Source organism: Phocoena phocoena, chromosome 5 (assembly GCF_963924675.1).
Source record: "Phocoena phocoena chromosome 5, mPhoPho1.1, whole genome shotgun sequence".
Classification (NCBI taxonomy): Eukaryota; Metazoa; Chordata; class Mammalia; order Artiodactyla; family Phocoenidae; genus Phocoena; species Phocoena phocoena.
The window spans coordinates 117,178,621-117,198,789 of NC_089223.1; the positions used below are offsets into that span (position 1 = coordinate 117,178,621).

The 20,169-nt window shown below is 40.9% G+C and overlaps 1 protein-coding gene across 2 annotated transcripts in view; it reads right to left on the reverse strand.

Moving 5' to 3' along the window:
* Nucleotides 1-204: 204 nt before the first annotated feature.
* The window catches only part of SEC24D (SEC24 homolog D, COPII coat complex component), a 110,952-nt gene continuing 90,987 nt past the window's right edge, over nucleotides 205-20,169 (reverse strand). For both annotated transcript variants that reach the window (XM_065877528.1, XM_065877527.1), the window contains exons 13-22: nucleotides 17,602-17,718; nucleotides 16,412-16,582; nucleotides 15,295-15,391; nucleotides 15,017-15,162; nucleotides 13,897-14,035; nucleotides 12,989-13,107; nucleotides 7,624-7,803; nucleotides 5,152-5,343; nucleotides 4,094-4,183; nucleotides 205-725 (exon numbers count right to left, since the gene is read on the reverse strand). In XM_065877528.1, the coding sequence (XP_065733600.1) occupies nucleotides 585-725; nucleotides 4,094-4,183; nucleotides 5,152-5,343; nucleotides 7,624-7,803; nucleotides 12,989-13,107; nucleotides 13,897-14,035; nucleotides 15,017-15,162; nucleotides 15,295-15,391; nucleotides 16,412-16,582; nucleotides 17,602-17,718 (1,392 nt within the window). In that variant the 3' untranslated portion in view covers nucleotides 205-584. The remainder of the gene's footprint in view (nucleotides 726-4,093; nucleotides 4,184-5,151; nucleotides 5,344-7,623; nucleotides 7,804-12,988; nucleotides 13,108-13,896; nucleotides 14,036-15,016; nucleotides 15,163-15,294; nucleotides 15,392-16,411; nucleotides 16,583-17,601; nucleotides 17,719-20,169) is intronic.

Sequence of the window (20,169 nt, forward strand, 5' to 3'; positions counted from 1 at the left end):
GATAAAACGACAACTGGAAAATAGTTTTAACATACATAACATATAATTATGAAAAAAATATAGAACACAAATTGTTCTACCAAATAGATTCCAAGGTTATTTAAAAGTCCGCTATGCAAACTTCAAGTTGAAAACTGTGTTCAATGGGGTTACATGGTTTTAAAAAAATTTAAGCATAATGTAAAAATTAAGTTGTTTTTTTCCTCACTGCAAATGGGAGAGGAACCAAAACTTTTTACTCCAAATCTATACATTTTGAAAAATAATTTATATGTCTAGCACAAAGAAAGAAAATTGAGAATGTTTACAGTTCTGTAAACTATGCCTTTCAAGAAATGCAAACTGCATCAGTTTTAACAGTTAAAAATTGTGCAATCAGAAATAGACTGTTCCCTTTAAGGTACAATTGTACCTTCATTGGCTTTATACCTGAGCACCAAAGCTGTAGTTCTAAATGCCGTCTTGGAAAGCTATTCTGAAAATGAGTAAGAAATCAAAACTAGCCTGTTATTGTCAGGAGAATTAGGCACCAAGAAGGAGATTATCTCCTTAGAAATGCAGTATCAACAATAGAGAAGTTTCAATTAATTAAGCAGCTGACAGATCTCCTTGTGAACACAGCAAAGGAAATCCACATAGGATGATCCTCCATAAAGTCCTTTGTCTTCTACCAGGAACTGTCGGAAAACCATTTCTGGCTGTTCTCGCTGCTTTACTATCGTGAGCTAAGAAAAAAAACAAGTTAGCTGGTTATAAACATTTTCTGAATGTGGCTAAATTTTGTATCCTTCAATTTCACCAAAATTACATAATGTCCACTGTCTGTGAGGCCTTGGAGGATGATAGGAAAGTGCCTATTATCCAGAGTGGAGAGAGGCAATAACCCCAAAACCACAAAAACCAAGACATACAATTAATTATAAGTGGCAACAATGAAACATAAGCTGAGTGCTACGGGAAAGGCTTCACAATGTAGTGACTGTACCGAACCTTAAAGGACAGGGTGGGATTTCCTTAAGGAGGTGGGGGCCGAGCTAGCATTCCATGTGGGGACCACATACAAAAGACACAGTCCTGCCTGGTATGTAAACTAGCCCACACTTCTGAAAGGCAATGGGAGGTAATGCCTTTGGGTTTTTGTAGGGAATGTGATCCAGTGAAGGTGTTTAAGAACAACTGGTTATGGTGCCTAGAATGCACTGGGGAGATGAGGGAAACCAGACAGGAAGCAGTCGGAAGCATCTAGGTGGGAGATGATCAGGATCTGAATTAGGCAGTGTAGGTGCAAAGGAAGTGGATGAAAGAGAAAATGTAAAGTTCTTCAACCACTAAAATTAATACATTCTTCAAAAATATTCAAAACAATTTTTACACTGCTTACATGTGGAAATGATAATATTTTGGATATACTCGGTTAATAAAATCCATTATCAAAATGGATTTTTTACATTTGAATTGTGGCTACTACCAAGTATAGAATTGCACGTGCACCTTACATTATTGGATGGTGCTGCTCTAGAGGAAGAGGCACGTGGAGAAGAAACCCAGAAGAGGGTGGTCCGTCATGAATACTCTGAGCCCTTCTACTTACTGACTGCCTCCTTACTCACTGCTGTTTCAGGAATTCAGAGCAGATGATCAGAACGAATTTGATATCTGTTGAGCCATGAGCGTGGTTAATGGAGCCACACATGCAAATCACTGTCTCCACCTGCCTCCTGTATAATTCAGAAGAGCCAGGACATCATCTTATTTCCTTTCACGTGCAGAATCACCCAAAGGGCCTGTAGCTACTAGCTTCACGCCAGCTGCAGCAAGGAAGGTTTGTTACATATTGGCTGGGAGGGCCCAGCCCTCCCTACTGCTGCTTTTTATAGGTTTTTTTTTTTTTTTAATCAAGTAAAATAATGTTGTCAACATGGCTTGCTTTTTTTCCGTTATGTTATTTTGGCCAGGGCCTTAGGCTGATAAACTCTGAACCAACCCTGAACTAATAATAATATTATAACAACTGCTGCTACCATTACAAGCCAGCTGATTCCATGTGGATATGGACACGTGTGATGTCTTGGCCTGTCAGTGCCAAGCCCTGGGAGCTGACACTGGAACAGCTGTGTGGATAGTCATATTCCACTCTGACATGGGGAAAGAAACGAACCCCTTCATGGAAACATCTCCAAAGGAGTTTAAGATGTGCATCCTGGTGAGCCTGAAACCAAGGCAATTTTCTCTTTTCTTGTGTTTTCTCCACCTTTCCCCAGGTAACACTAAGACCTCTGCCATTGTCCATTACCGGCAACAGCAATGTGGGTCCAGCCTCATTGTGGGTCCAAAACCTCAACATTTTGGTTTTCATGTGGTACTCACTGTAAAACCTTCTCTGATGAATGCATCTGGCCATCATGTGAAGTGGGAAATAGAATGGGGAATGAATTTCGGCCTTGGGGGAAACTCAACTATAAGGTAAAGTAATTAATATCCTGCTCTACCATTTGAGTCTCTACAAAGTTGGACCACCCAGCACTTGTTGGTGGAAGGTCTCAGGGAATTGCATTTATAGCAGTGGGGGATATGCTGTCTTGACACGCTAGTGGTCTTCTCCTCAAGGGGATTTTCAGATGATACCCTGAAAATGTCAAGGATTTTACAAACAACAGATAAGTTTGCCACTGGTACATAAAAAAATCTGATTAAGTATTCAAGCTAAAATTATTTTATTACACAATTGCTTATTTTATTTATATAATAAATAAAACATTTTATTTATATAATATAAATTTAATATAAATTTATATAAATAAAATTTATATTTTATTTATATAATATAAATTTAATATAAATCTATATAAATAAAAAATTATATAAATTATATAAGTAAAAATTTTATATAAATAAAACAAATATTTTATTTATATAATATTTTATTTACATATCATATTTGGAGCTTACCCCAGATATTTTAATAACCAAAGCTGACATGACCTTGATAAGGGGTTACTGGAGCAGGTGGGAGAAAGCAGAGGAGAGGAAAGGGTTTTTTTTCCCCCTGGAAGGAGGGGCTACTGAGCACAAGGATGATCCCCATGTTTAGTCTGGCCTCTTCTCTGCAAATGGGGTCAGCTGTGGAGATGCAGTTGCTGCTGCTGGGACAAAGGTGGATCATCCTTGCTGTGCATTCTGAGTACCAGCGGTCTTCAATTTGTGTTTCATAAGACCCTAAGATTTCATTACATGTCTCCAGGGTGTCCAGAGAGTGAAGAACATGTTTATTTTGAACCTTCTCTGCCATCTCTAGGTCCTGTCCTAAAACTGAACCCAAGTAGTGATGTAAAAACAGTTCTGGAAAGGTTGTCCTTTCCAGAGATTATAGAGATTATAAAGCTCTATATTAGTTCAAATTTCCTAAGTTCTACCCAAAGTTGATGTTTGCATGCGTGAGTATCAATGGTAAAGAATGTTGACATAAACTGATATCACATTTATGTTTCAGGGGAAAAACAGCCCCATAATACCCTGGTTCCTGTAGAGGCCTGCCTTCAGGTGAGTGTCCTATACCTCTGCAGGAAGTAGTACAGTAATAGACCACTGTCACCTGTACATTCCAAACTCCAGGAGATTCTAATATTGAGCTTGAGAAGGAAGACAGAGGCGAGTACATGGGATTTAGCGACAAGGCATAATTTTCCTGAGATACAGACATTTTAAACTCTTCCTCAAACTCAATTTTGAGTCCTTAGAAGGACTAGAATAGCAAAATTTTTCAGAGATAATAAATCAAAAATTGTAAAGTCCAAATAGAACAAATGTTCTGAGTAATTTTAAGCACTGACAGAAAAATCATTTCAAAGCCTGTTAATATTATCAGTTGTTTCTAAGTTAATACTTCGTAAGATGACCCATGGTTAACCCATGGTGATAGCTGTTTATCTTTATATGTTTGTGATTGACAAGTAGGTAGATATACTTGGAGGTTAATGTGAGTTTTCTATCAAAAAATCATGTTATAAAAATATAGGACATGCATTTTAGAAGTTTATAAGGAAATTTTTTTAAAAAGACTTGAAAAAGGAAAAAAATAAAATCTCATTCTTACCTTCATTGAATATGGCCGCTTTTGTTGGATAATACCCATTATCATTCTGAGTGTTTGTGAGTATGGGTTTCCCAGCTCAGGCAATAATGTCTAAATTTAAGAAATTCAAGTTTAAGTTTCAGTACAATTTCTGACATTTAGATAGAAGCAGAATGAGATTACTAGAATGTTAAAAAACATCTTTCTAAACCATATACTGAACGCTTGGCTTAGTTCATTTACCTAAAAACCAAAAATATGAAAAAATGTACTAAAAATTATTCATACGTATCAGCATGCATTTCCACCAATGAACTCTCTTTTGAAAATAAAAATCCTTCCCTGGAACTTGACACATGTATATCACTGAAATGACACAAAGGGTGTTGTTTTTTTTTACAAAGGATGTCTTTAATCCCTTTGCAAGATGGACATTTCAAGGCTATGTTGTGTGAGAAAAGGACACACTTTATTCCTTCAGTGGATCAGTTGCAGGACCCTGAGGCATTACCCCATTTGGAAAATGCTATCCAAATACCACTGTTCCAACATTAAAATAAACCACCAAATGTGATTTCTCAAAGGGAACGTGGCCTCTTAGATTTCCCTGAAATCTGGTTCATGGTGAACAAAAGGTAACTACCCAGCTGCATGTGGCCCCTGGGGGGTGTGAAAGATCTGGACTTAGATTTCCTCCATTAAGGCAGTAAGATGCTAATGCTTACTTCTAAGCAAGAAGACACCAAGAGCTAATAGATCATCTTTGAGTTAAGTTAGCCATTGAAAAAGTGAATTAGAACATTTTACCACAAAGTCACAGGTCTCAGGAAAAGATCATGGCCAATATTTTTCATAGGAGTTGTTAAAAAAAAAAAAGCAGGAAATTCATTACTTATATTCCCATTCCACTCCCTCTGTGTATTCTTTGACATTAAGACTATTAAGATCTTTTAATTTAAAAAAAACACATAAAATAAGTATACTTCATATGTATGTCTCAAAGTGCCAACTGCCTCTAAAAAGAAAGCAACATTTAAGGATTTGTATATTACTACAAAACAAAGAAAAAATATACTTACTATATCTGTGTTGACATGTGCAAAAGATGGCACGTTAAATATTCCTTGGATGAGTTCTGGTGGGCTACTTACTCCCAACCATAAGAACATGTTCAGACCATTAGCCAATAGGAATATTCCTTCTTCTGAAAGACGGCTCTCAGAGCAACGAATAGCAGCAGGTAATGTTGTACTCTTGACATCTAATGTGTGCTATGCAGGCAAAGGCAAGAGAGTTAGAAACTCCCTCTTTCTTCCCTTCCTTCCTTCCTCTCTTTTCCCCTCCCTCCCTTCCTCCTTTCTTCCCTTCCTTCCAGTACATATTTAATGAGTTCCTACTCTCTACTAGTCCTATCTACTACTATCCTACTAGTCATTAGACAATAATCCCTGCCTTGTACAGCTAACCATTTTCTGGAGGGAAGAAGAGACAACAAATAATCTAAGTTAAATATATAGAAATTTAGGTGGTGTTAAGAGTTATGAAGAAAAGGAGCAGGAAAGTGGGATAGGGCACGTCCATGGTGGCAGTGGTAGTAGTGTTACAGTTTTAAATAGGGGAGCCCAGGAAGGCTTGTTGAAAAGACAACTTTTGAGTAAAGACCTGAGGGCATGAGTGGAGGGCCATGGGGATATCTGGGGAAGAGCATTCAGATGGAGGGAACAGCTGGTGCAGAGGTCCTGAGGCAAGAGCTTATCTGGGATGTTCAAGGATCAGCAAGGAGGCCAGTGTGGCTGGAGTGGAGTGAGAAAGGGGAGAGTAATAAGATGAGTCAGACAGAAGGGAGGGCAGAGTAGCACAGGCAGCACTGGGCCAGGGCAGTTAAGAACTTTGGCTTTTACTGAAATGCGAAATCCTGGAGTGTTCTGAGTAGCGGAGGGACGTGAACTGACAATTATTTTAACAGGATCACTCTAACTTCTGTGCCAAAAACAGACTGGAGGGGCAAGCAAGGAGGCTTGTTAGGAGGGATTGCTGCGGTCCACAGGAGAGGTGATTATGCTTGAGTCTGGGTGGTGACATACAGGGGTGAAAAGTGGTCAGCCTCTGGATAATCTTGGAAAGGAGAGCTGACATGTTTGCTGATGGATGAGATGGGGTGGATGAGGAAGAAAGCAGCCATGGGTGACTGCAGGATGCTGGTCCTGAAGAACTGGAAGGAGGGAGGGGTGATAAGTGGAGATGGGGAAGACTGTAGGAGAAGCAGGCGTGGGAGGCCCAGTCAGGACTCAGTTAAAGATGCCCGTTAACACGCTCACGGAGAGATGCTCGGGAGGCTACAGGCACAGACACGTCCACAGTTCAGGGCAGCGGTACTGCTGGAGATAGGAACTTGGGAATCATCAGTATAGAAATGTTGCTGAGAGCATAGGCAAGACCCCCAAGGGATTAAGTGTAGATAGACAGGAGAAGCTTCCCTGGACTGAGCTCCGGGGTACTTGAACAGGGAAAACAGGGTAAACCAGCAAAGGAAGCAGGAGAGAAACTGGGACAAACCAAGTAAAGAGGGTGTTTCCAGAGGGAGAAAACTGTGTCAGATGCTGTGGACAAGTCAGAAAAGAGAAGGACTGCCCACTGGCAAGGTGATTTTAGTGGAGTGGTGATGTTCATGTCCCTAAGAGTTCTAGTTTCTCTGGCACATAGTTGATAATCCAATTTTATATGAAAATCAATTGTTAACAATTTACATCTAACATTCATATTGATTGAAAGAATCAATAGCTTTTTATTTCCAACTTAATTTAACTCTAATTGCACTGAGAGCCTGGGTATGAGTTGGATACAGGAGTTAGAAATAAGCCATCAGCCTTCCCCCCTTTTATCCCTCAATTATAACTTGTTAGGTCTCAGGGGAAGGAGTCTAGTCAGGGAGTACAAGGGCATTCACGACATCAAGGATTACCTTTAAATAAGTAGAATACATTGCCAAGTAAAAACTCTGAGGACAAGGACAGTTCCTTCCGTGTACAGTGTAGGTAGCCTCAAATACATGCTGATTTGTAAACCCCTGATAGCATTTGCTCCAGACTAATCATAGCCATTCTGATTAAATGTGGTGACTTAGACATTCATAATCTGTCAAAAAACAGATAACGTGTGTGCACGTGAAATCCGTATACACACGTATCGGTTGCCTTTCATGCCGTAAGGCTGGATTTCTTCAACAACTTGTCGACTCACTTTTCAACCTGCCTATTCCACTGAAGATTACCAGTTTGGGAATGAGGAAGGAAAAGCAGTCATCTGAAGGATTCCGTGAAGAACTCCTCAGGTCCGCCCACCACCCACACGGGCCCCGAGCGCAGGTTGAAGCGCACGCGCAGCTTGCCCAGAGCCCCGGCTCTCAGGCCCACACTACGCGTTGTGAAGCCATACGTGACTCGTAAGTTTCTTGTTAAGAACGAAATATTTCAGACACAACATACGGGAAATGGCAAAATATGATTCCCTTCCAGACTCCTCTAGGAAATGAGCCAGCGCAGTGTGCTTACTATTGGCCGAAGCTGTGGGTAGAAGAAGAGCTGAGAGTCGGCCACACCCATGGTCATGACCAGCTGCCTCTGGTAGGCCCGCTCATCCGTTGAGATCTCCGGTCTGCTGAGCAGCACACAGTTTTTTAACAAACAGTTCATGTACACTGGCAGTACTTTCATGGGATCTGGTAAGATAAGCTGGAAGAGAGAGACATTAGTTTCAGATGCTTGGTCTTTACCGAAAATCAACACCTGCAGCACTTTACCTGTAAAACAGAAAGGTTTGCTGTTGAGATTGTGGAGAGGATTAAATGGTAACCCACGTAAAGCACCTAGAGCACAGAAACTGGCACAGAGTAGGTACTGAGAGCGCGGCAGGTGGTTTTATTTTCTCTAGTGCTCTAGCAGCCTGGTGTAGTGCTTACCAGCACAGCTCACGGCCGGCAGTGCCGTCCCAGCGCTGCCTCTCACCTGCTGTGTGACACTGAGCAAATTCCTTACCCTCTCTTTCCCCCGGTTTTCTCTTCTAAAAAAGGAATAATAGCCCCTCTACTTCATGATCACGGGGTTGTTACGAGGATTAAATTATTTCTAATTTGTGAAGCACTTACAATAGTGTCGAACAGATAGTATCATATACATGTTTATTAAATAAAATGAAATAAAAGTTATTTCCTAATCTGTATTACCAGCTTCTACCTCTTGAGTTCAAGAACAGCATTTCCACCTGTCCACGAGATATCTCTTCCTCTGTGCTCTTCATGCATCTGTTAGTCATAGACTCATCAGACACGGAATGAGTGCCACCACGTCACAGGTTCTATCAAAGTATCAAGGATCTACAGAGGAATGAGGCATAGTCCACATGCAAGATGTCTAATGTCTACTGGGGATGATACACATATAGAAGATGAACCATAATAAGGAAATTGCAATACCATATGCAGAAAACAAAACAGGAAGTGCTTCATGAATTTATTAGCTGTGTAACTACTGTATGCTAACGGAAACTCAAACTCCTACAATTCCACAAACGTACAAACATGTTCTTCCTGTTATGGTTCCTATTTTAGATACTAGAACTACCAGATGAACCCTAATTTCACTTTTTCTTTACCTTCAATTAGTACATGAATTCTTTCTATTCTACATTTATAATCCACCTGTACCTTCCTCTCCATCCTCTCTTTGGCTCATGTGACCTCATTCTGACTTCATTCTAACCGCCTCAAAGTGCATACCATAAAGTGACGCTCCAAATAGTAACACAATTAAACAGTTCTAGAAACACAACTTGATGGATAAAAAAACTACAAATAATTTGTAAAACTACAAGTAATTTGCCTGTGTGTTTAACCTTCTTCCCAACTCAATTTTATAAATATGGCTAAGAATCAAGATCGAATGATCTGAGTGTCACTTCCTTCCATTTAACAGGTCAATGGACAACGAAATATCCAAAAAAAAAAAAAAGTATATATAGAAGATAATGATAATCTGCAAATAGAAATATCTGGTCTATAAATTCATGATTTCTTTTTAGCTTTCTATCTTAATGATGAAAAAGAATATATACTTTTCAGAATCCACACCAAAAAGGAAATTTCCCTCAGGGCTCTGTAAGGATTTATTCCTCAACTTAAATCTCTTTATCACAGGTCTCTTCTCATGACCTATTAAGTAAGGAATGTGTAAACAGAACTTATTTCACTGGTTCAGGAAAACATATTTCAGAACAATCCTACTTTGTAGTTAGATTTCCCTCTCAACTTTTATCTCCTTTCAAAGAACCAAAGACAGTTAGATAAATTTATGTTTCCTCATATGAGGAAAAGCTCTTCTTGTAATTTGCTCTCTAGCATAAATTTTTTTTTTTTTTTAGGTTGAGGAATAATCACTGTTCAACATTATATTAGTTTCAGGTATATATCGTGATAATTCATGTTTGTATATACTGTGAAATGGTGACCACAATAAATCAAGTTAATATCACTGTACAAAATTACAGAATCTTTTCTTGTAATGGGAACTGTTAACACCTGCTCTCTTAGCAACTATCAAATATGCAGTTCAGTGTTATTATCTACAGTCCCCATGCTGTCATTACTTCCCCAGGACTTATTTATGTTATAACTGGAAGTCTGTACCTTTTGAGCCCCTTCACCCATTTTGCCCACCCTACACCCCCCATCCCCCAGGCCTCTGGCAATCACCATTCTGATTTCAGTATCTGTGAGCTTGGTTTCTGTTTGTTTTTTAGATTCTACATACAAATGAGATCATATGGTATTTGTCTTTCTTTGTCTGACTTCTTTCACTTATTTAGCGTAAAGTATTTTTATTTGACAACGTATGGTACTGGAATATGTTTTCAGCCAAGGAAAATTAGGATTAAAAAAAAAAAAAAGAAAAAAAATTATTATCCAAAGGTATAGGACACAGATCATGGTCATATTCCAGAGCCATGTGGCTCCAATACTATTTCAGGGCTAATTACCAGTTAGGCATCTTAGATGTTATGGATTAAGAATGTTCTTAGATTCCCATAGAGAAGCATATATGTACAGTTTTTTAATATCGTCTTGCAGTTCACTGGTTGCTGCTCATTAATCAGGTCACATTAAGACAGTTTAGAAATTTGTCGTCCTGAAAACCACAAAGAGGCCCATGATGACACTATCAGGACTAAAAAATCTGATTAGAGGAGACTGGATTATAGAGGGCAGGGGGAAGAGAACAGAGGAGGTAAGAAGGAAATTTTATTATAAAGAAGAAAAATGGAGTTAGAGTGAAAGAAAACAGAGAGACAGTCTTAGTGTTTTTGAGGTGGGGAAGAAAATGTGGCAACAGATCGGCAATTAAAACCTTTCCCCACCTCCTTGATCCTCTCCGTAAATAATGAAATTATTCTCAGGGAGAAAAAGTGTGAGTGAGGAAGGAGTGGAAATTCATGAATCCACAGTTTAATTGAATTTGGAGAATTCTCCGCTTTGGGTTTTGAAGTAACAGATGTGGTAATGAAAAAAACTATTACTTTGCAGTTAAGGTCATGTGACTTGCCTTTTAAAGTCAGTGTACTCTCATATGATGTAATATATTTAAGTTCAGAACAGTAAGTTGTTAGAATTAATGAAAAAGAATCTACATTGCTTATGTAAACTTAAAAATTTGTTTTAATGTTGTTTTTAATTCTATGTCTTAACCCAGCATCTATCCTGTGACCCCCACCCCCCCAAGGTGGATGTCTCCTTAAATTTTACACCTTAAGCACCTCTTCTGCATCAACCTAGTCCTGGCCCTGGCAATTCAGTAAAAGCATATCTCCTGAGGTCCAGTATCCTATAATCCAAGTATATAGGTCCTTAACAGTCTTGCTTTGATCAAGGAAACTGGGCTCTATAGTAAAACAGTGGAATTCCTTTACGAATTTCTCCATGGAAATTATTTCTTGCACGTGAACTATGGAAAACGACCAAATTTGAAGTTACATTCTCTGAGGAGAACCTTAAGTCCAGCCATTCTGTTTTTAAATAATGGTATATTTTAATATATTATCTTTATTAACAGTTTTATAATCTCTACATTTTCCCCACTCCATGATGGATAATCCTAGGTTAAAGGTGCACTTGAAATGTGCTAATGGAGAAAGAAAAATCTCCAGAAGAACAGGAATCATCTTTATCAATTTTTTCAGAAAAAAAACTGTCGTCATAATGTTGTTACTCCAGAAACAATTCAACTGCAAACAGATGATCTAGTATTAGAGTCAAATCTTTTAACTTTAAACCAGCAGCAACCGACCAGTTTCATTTCTTCCCTTAATAGGCAACAGATCGTTGACTTAAGGTCTCTGAATCCAGTTGTTTTAACATGAGCAAATAAACTTCCTGAGAGGACACTAACTGTACCTGTTCTTCTTCAACAATCCTTCCGAAGTATGAGACACTCCAGAGACAGCGTATGGAAACACTCCATGTTTCCAGACCTCCAAAACAAGTAGTAAAACTGGGGAGTAAAGTGGTCTTGGTTGGACTATATCCAGGTGCACCTGGGGGGCTTTGTATAAAGTAAACACGTGTGCTCTGAAACAGGACTGATACTGGAATTTACTGGAGTGGCAAGTCCTCTGAATAATAAAGAGAACTGACTTACACAGATTTAAGAGTTGCTTTTGTGATTATCAACAGGAGATGAAAGAATGGATGGCTACTCTAATCTCTCCGGACAGCACAGAAAGGAATTTTTGTGAGAAGTCCAAGCTAATAACTACGTTTGTTTTAATTTCCTTCTTTACCCAGATTATGAATTTGGCCCCCAGATGTATCTGCACTATCGCTGCTGCTGAAGGGTTGCTTTGGGTGGGGTTTCAGATGTCACTGTCCACAAGGAATTAACCAGAAAGTTTTCCCATCTGTTGCTTATTGCCTTCTCTTTAATCCAAATTCTATGCTCAGATATTCAATACATAACTATGAAAAATGGCATCTAGCTTTGATGGGGAAGAATATGAAAAAGAAAACAGATGCAAAAATAAATGTGGACAAGAGGTTCTACCTTTTCTTTTTGCTTTTTTTTGTGTTTTGTTTTCACAAGAGTCAGGTTTATTTAAAGGATCTAAAATTTCAAATTACTAGATGAGAGAGACAATTTTTTCAAAACTCTTCATACCTATTATTAACTTTTAAATATAAAGAACTCCAAAATTTATAAATTTTATTTGTTTATAAAAGAGGGGCTTCCCTGGTGGCGCAGTGGTTGAGAGTCCGCCTGCCGACGCAGGGCACACGGGTTCGTGCCCCGGTCTGGGAAGATCCCACATGCCGCGGAGCGGCTGGGCCCATGAGCCATGGCCGCTGAGCCTGCGCGTTGGAGCCTGTGCTCCGCAATGGGAGAGGCCACAACAGTGAGAGGCCCGCATACAGCAAAAAAAAAAAAAAAATATATATATATATATATATATATATATATATATATATATAAAAATGAATCATTACTGCCATTAGTTCATGTCAACTTTGATTGTTAATAAATGTCCAAAAAGTATTTAAGCACCCACATTTCATAACTCTATATCCATCTTCATCCATGCAAAAGATAACCCCATTTATATTGACATTTCTCACATGTAACATGCTTTTGTTTTAAATAATGTAGTGACCCTCAGCACATTTTTGGGTTCATGCATCTTGTGAAGCCACTAAGCATTTTAATGTTGCTATAAATAAACCACAGTCCCCCCAAAATGGCATTGTCAATCTTGGCTGTATGGTTTACTATACAGCATCTAAGTGCCTGGAACATCATAAGCCTTTACTAGCAGAACGCTGAATGAACAAGTAGGTGTTTGTAACACTTCAGCACCTGAGGACAGCAGGTAACTTACCTGGCTGGCTGCAGACGGACTAGCACAATTCTTCCGGTAACAGGCCAACATGTGGGCGGTCTGATTAACCAGAATTTCCCTGATGACCTTCAAGGGCTGGTGTAGAACTGCTTTAAAAGCTACTTGCACAAAACAATGAAAAGGGCATCAAAGGTTTAGCTCAGAAATAGATCCCTTCAAGTAATAATAAAAAAATTGCTCTTCACACCACTCAGCAAGGGATAACAGCATTTAAAAATGTTCACGCCATGTGTTAATGCTCTCCTCTTGACTAATTATAATTTAGCAAATGAAGAATAGCCTACCTACAACAATAGGCAGGTAATTGGTCCAGAATTTTCCTCAGAATATTAGAAAGAGAACTCTGCACACACACAGAAAAGAAAGACCAGTTTACTACCTTCTGATGTTCTGAATTCTTATGGGCTGGACTGCTCGCTCTTCTAAACCTTAGTGTAGCCTTTCAATTGGGGTTTGGAGCAGGGAGGGGAGAAGAAGCCAGAAAACTCCACCTCAGGCCCCTACCACTTCCGAATTATCTTGGTATGGATAAGCAAATTCAGTCTCACATGAGGGACCATCTTCTATTATCCTCGTGTCCTAGAGGGCACACACTCATACCATAATGAGTCTAAGTTATCACCTTCCTCAATTTCAACTCAGTCCCCCTGGGAAAGAAACTTTAAACAAAACTGGATAGCACGGGCCTGACTCACTGCTCTCCTTATTAGTCTAGAGTTAGAAATGCTGATTATTCTCCGTCACCCTTTGCTTTTACAAATTCTGAATTTACCCACCGAAAGGCTGCACAACTGCAGGACCTGTCAGCTACTAACTCGATTAACCAACGAGGCCTGCCTGCACTACCAGGCAAGGTACACTGCACCCCAGAATTAGCAAAGTGTTACCTGACTTGGCAAAGAAGTTGATAAGGGCATCAGTCTCGCAGCTCTTATAGAGATCAGCCAGCTGGGAGCTGCAGTTCAAGCCCAGATTGTGAATCCGAAGTCTTCTCTGCCCGCTGACAGTCGTGTAAAGCACGGCACACTGCAGAGGCAACATGGAGGGCACATGTTTTTCTGGTTAACATATTTCACCCAAGCTAGCCTGACATTTACATTTACAGAACAGTGTGTACAGCCAAAAGACCTCTGAACTTTCCTACAGGGTTTTTTCTATTATTGCTAAAGACTGAACAACAACACATAAGGGAGGAATAATGACCAGTCATACACTGGGTTCTCATGTAGCATTTCACTGGTTTAAACTTAATGGGGCTATTCACGTGCAAATAACTGTGCATTTCCACAACTAGTCTACATTTCCTAGCTCAGATTTTATTACCAGGGATCCAGGTCCAGAAATAATACCTTCATGTTCTCATAGTCCTCCTCAAGGCTCACTTCGATTAAAAATGGACAACTAGCTTTGGTGAGGTACTTAGGTTTTATACTAATAATATATGCATACATTGCAAAAATGCAAACAAGTCACCATTTCCCCAAATAGGTGTGATTTTAAAATAAACAGTTTTTCCTCAACTTGATGCCAGACTCTCTCCTTTCTTTGAGGGTGACGCTCGTGTCTGAAAACTATGACCATTAGAATCTCTCCTGTTTTAATTCAAAGTCTCCATGGCTTCTAGTTAATCTTATTTGCTACAAAGCCAAATCCTATCGTTACTTGCTTCTGTTACAACACGTCTCAGCAATGGTGTCCCGCACACGGCAGTCAGGAATGCAGCAAACCAGTGAGTGAGTGGGTACTGATGCCTGTCATTCTGACCTCAAGTCTGCGGGGCTCTCATGCAAAGACATACATAATGGTTACTTCACATAAATAGCATATGTGAATCAGTACGGAGAATATACCACAGAGTGCTCTAATCTAGTGACTTCTGCCTTTGGAGAAATGGAGTTGAATTTCTTTATGGAGAGACTAACACAGTTGATGGCCCTGGAGTCTCCCCCACTGATCACTGTCAGTAACAAACTACAAAGCAAAAGATGGGAAGACATTTTAGATCACCTGGATTAAGGCTCCACTGTCTTCACTGAGTTTGTCATCATGCTTGAACTCCACAGTCACTGCCTTGTCACAGTCAATGGCTGCCATCTCTACATCGGTGGTGTTGTTCATATAGATGCCACCAAAGAAGTCAGTGGCTCTGAAACCTAAGGATGAGGGAAAAGGGAAATTTTGCTTCTCCTTATTTTACTGTTATTTACTTTGTTGGCCTGTCAATGAGCTTGAAGAGGAAACAATTATACAACAGAGACCTGAAAAATAATAAAAACGAGAAGTACCTGTGCTGGTACGAACCCTCATAATAGCATCAAATCCTATTTTCTTCTCAATATCATTTCTGAGGTCATTCAAAAATTGTTGGCTGTCCAAGTGCACCTAAAAAAATAAAGTATGATCATGCCCACCAGGTGGCAGCAAAATACTTAAAATAACAATTCTTTTTTAAACAAATCTTGATTAAAACCTACTTTATCCAGAAATCTCAGAAAGGGTTCTGAAAGCTTTTTCAGTGTCATTTCATTTATAATCTTTGGTCTTATCAAATCCCTCATCTAGTTCCTAATATAAATATGTATGTAGCTAGGCAATGAAAAATAACTGCTTTCATCAAAATACAACTAGATGATGAACACTGTCATTTATGTTGGGGGAACACTCGTTCCCCCTCCACGTTTCCCTCTGGAGGTACATAACTTAGAGGCGCCCCCCAACCTCTTCTCCTCAGGGGAGGACAGGTGACTTATCCAATTTCTAAGCTTGGGAAAAGGAACTGGGCAGGTGTAGCTTGGCCTCTTCCACATCTTCCTTTTGGGGAAGCAGCCTGCCTGCAGGAAGCACACGCTTCCTGGCCCTCAGTACAGTAGCAGGAGGCAGGAGTCCGCAGAAGACGCTTTTGTCTGTGCGGCCTCGTGTAAAGTTTGTCTCACTGGGGAAAGCGCTAGCAAGCCCACTTGCCCACAGACCTAGGTCCGTTCCAGGGCTGGCGTTCTGATCGTCTCTTGACTCTGTCTCTCAGTTCAGGCCTGGAGGGGGCGGGGGGAGTATCATGAACTGACCCGCCCCATATCATAACACTTTAAAACAAATACATAGTCACTTTTAAAAACAACACCTTAAATATATTTAATATAAAATACCAAGATTTTATATTAAATATATTTCCCCCCAACATGGAAGCTTAACATTGACATTCAACTCTGAGGCTGAATGAGTCAAGCTGTGGCCATACCCTAGGGAGCAGGCAAGCAATTCCTAACCATCTGTCCATCCTTTTCCATCGGACCTAGAATTTACATTTGTCGGCTGCCCACAAGGGGGCACAGCTTTCTCACAGATCTAAGCACCAAAAGTAAACCAGCAGTGGAAAACCGAGGCAAACAAATTGCTGGCCTTTACCTGGAAATTGTTGTACTTGTAAAGGGTTCCTCCCGTGAGCAGAGGCACGAGACCCAAGGAGGCCACGTCCACGTACTGACTGGGGAAGAGGAAGAGCGTCACGCAGCAGCCGTGAGCCACGCAGTCCTTGGCTAGAGGGTCGTAGACATTTGTCTGGGGCTGGAAAAGGATCTGAAGAAAAAGATACACAAAGGGAAAAAAGAAAACCACGTAATGTTTCTGGTTTCTGTTTTTAATTTCTATTGAATTCTCACTGAAGTTGTCGTTTTTGTTTTGTTTTTTTATTTTGCGGTACACGGTCCTCGCACTGTTGTGGCCTCTCGCGTTGCGGAGCACAGGCTCCGGATGCGCAGGCTCAGCGGCCATGGCTCACGGGCCCAGCCGCTCCGCGGCATGTGGGATCTTCCTGGACCGGGGCACAAACCTGTGTCCCCTGCATCGGCAGGCGGACTCTCAACCACTGCGCCACCAGGGAAGCCCCTCACTGAAGTTTTTTAAATGAATTATTTTTCCTAGTTAAGTGCAGAAGAAGTGAGCCGTGATAATCATCAGTGCAGAGGCCATGTGTCGAGCACCCTGTGCGCCAGGCGTGTGCCGTGTTTAATACACACATGTGCGCAATGTTATCTGATCTTTCGACAGCTCTAAGGAAGCTGATGTTTAGTCCTCCCTTTGACAGACTGAGGTGAGGCAACTTGGTTGGTGTCACGTGGCCGCGGCTGGATGCTTACCTCATGGTTTATCCTTTCCCCCGACTTGTCCCCACGGCTACACTGCCAGAGAGGGTCTGAGCCTTTAAGCATATTTTGAGCCCCAGGCACGTCTACTTCGTGCCTCGGGAGTGCTGTCATACAGGACCGTCCACTGCATTCGCCCTCTACCTTGATCTTCTTTCTGCATTTCCCCCCATTTCTTCCATTCCCCTAGTAGTCTTATTACTCAGTCTCTTACACAGATTATACATGAAAAAAGTCTGAGACCTTATCTTATTTCAGACATCAGTTTTTCTAGGAATATACAATTTCCTAAATTATTTACAATTCAAAATTTTCCTACAAAATACAATGTCCTGGATTTATACATTATACGTAGCTTCTCCCCCTTTCCTATACAAAGCACACGCTCCCTCCCCCTTTATTCCATCTTAAGAACTGACATATGGACTTCAAAGGGCAACTGTTTACAAATACCTTCTCTTTGTCCGTATTAATCAGTTTTTTGTCATCTCTGTTTTTGAGCTTCCCTGGTGCTTCCGCAGTTGGCAAGGAGGAATGGAAGATGAACAGCTTCCCGGGACAGTCAGCTGCCTGGGGGGGGAAAAAAAGAGTCTTGGGTGGGAAGTTTTATTTTAAGGGACTCAGGAAAGTAAATAAGTACTTTCTAGGAGCCAAGCACTGTATACATCTCATTAAGACTCACAGTAACCTTGTGTCTTCTATAGATTGGGAAACTGAGGCTCAGGGAGGCTAAGTGATTTGCCTAAAGTCACACAAGTTATAAACGAAGGGGCCAATTTTTTTGGGGGGGGCCACACTGTGCGGCTTGCAGGATCTTCGTTCCCTGATCAGGGAATCGCACCTGGGCCCACAGCAGTGAAAGCACCAGGTCCTAACCACTGGACCACCAGGGAATTCCCCAAAGAGTCAATGTATAAATGTAGGTCTCTATACCATGATGCTTTAAACACCTATTAAAATGATGTGTCCAGGTAAAAATACTTTCTCATTTAGCCAACAGTAGTCTTTCAGGACCAGGTAAATCCTCTGATGATAGGATTCCCAGGATCATGATGTAATACAAGCTCTTCTTTGAAATCATTAGTAAACAGATTAAACCTGAAGGGGTACTTCAAGGAAGAATGGACAAGAATGCAGCGGCGGTGTGGCAACAGCAGACACAAGGAATCGGCTATCAGGCAAGATGACAAAAGGAAAAAACGCGGGATCAACATCACACTATCTGTAGTCCCTGGGAAGCAACAAAAAGCCCAGGGAGGCTCCACTGAAAGTCAAATCAGCATTAAAAATATTAAAAATCTTATTTAGGGAGCTAAGAAGTAACGTACAAGGAAAATTTACTGAAATTAAATGATTCAGTATATTGCTCCTCTCCCATCTTGCCTCTCTCCAAACCATCCAGGCACACTGTTGCCTTGAAATAATTTCAAGGCAACTGTTCTGATCACATAGGTGACTTTTCTCCTCAAGACTCCTGAAGGCTTTCCATTACAGGATAAAGTCCACATTCCTCTATCTGGTGGGAGCAGGAAGGCCGGGAAACAGTGAGATGTGTTGCTACCAACGTTCGTTCGTTCGCCGTGTGCAGCCCTGCACCAGACCCTTCGCGCACATTTCTTATGTAATACAACCTGGTGACAAAGGTAGTATTGTCTGCATGTTAAGGATAGGAAAACTGAGGCTCATCCAGTCTGGCGAGGTCACACAGCCTGTGAACAACAGTTTTGAGGCCCTTTGGAGTTTCGTCTGAATCTGTCTTTCCAGTCTAATCTCGCCCCTGACCATCCCCTGCACTGAAGTTGCAGCCACACAACCTTCTTGCTTTCCTGGAACACACCACGTGCTTTACACACCTCCGTATTTGTTCCCTCTGCCTGGAATCCATCTTGCCTTTTCCTTGGCCTGGAGCTGTTGTTTGCACACTTGTGTGCCTGGGTCAGCTGCAAGATGTGAAGTCATTTGCTACTACTAATAAGGTACTTGGGTTTGTGAGTAAGTTCCTTAAAAAAACAAATGAAGAGAATTCAAGGCTAGCCCTTTCTTAATGTGTCTCATCGAGTGACACTGTGATATGCTTTGTGGACTGGGTCCCAGCTGACACCCTGGGGAGGGTGTGTGACCCATGCCCCATCTTGTCTTTGCTGTGTGGCCAGTAGTGAGCAGTGACTTTATTGTTGCCCAAGTCTTTTACCGCAAATTACTGATACATAACAGCATTAATAAGAAGGAAGGCAAGGCTGAATGAAGAGCACGGACAGTGACTGACCCTCCATGTGTATACACACCACATAGGAGAAAGATGTTTTCAACACTTTGGCCAACAAAGACAGTAGTTCCAATGACCAAATCCAAGTAGAATTTCCAGTAATACTGATAATAACACGTTAAATACTTTGCAATTCTATGACTAAATTTTTTTCATTTCTATCACTTTTATAAAAGTACTTTTAATTTTAATCCAAGTAGCAGAAAAGGTATAAAACTTTTCTTAAAAGTCTATCTTTTCCCTGACTTTTCATGCCTCGCCTGCCCAATTCCCCTAAAGAATTCATTGTCAAAAACTCTTCTATCGGGCTTCCCTGGTGGCGCAGTGGTTGAGAGTCCGCCTGCCGATGCAGGGGACACGGGTTCGTGCCCGGGTCCGGGAAGATCCCACATGCCGCGGAGCAGCTGGGCCCGTGAGCCATGGCCGCTGAGCCTGAGCGTCCGGAGCCTGTGCTCCGCAACGGGAGAGGCCACAACAGTGAGAGGCCCGCGTACCGCAAAAAAATAAAAAATTCTTCCATCATCTAGATCTTCTGTACTCACAGATGCACGGTAACTTTATACCACAGTAGTTAAAAGCATGGGTCCTAGTTCCTAACTGCATGGGTTAGAATCCCAGCCATTTTATCAGCTAAGTGACACTGGGCAAAATATTTAACTTCTCTAAGCCTCAGCTACCTAATTATATGACACAGGAAACACAGTAACTACAAAATATTGTTGAGAGAATTCAATGGCCCAGGACATGGTGTTAAT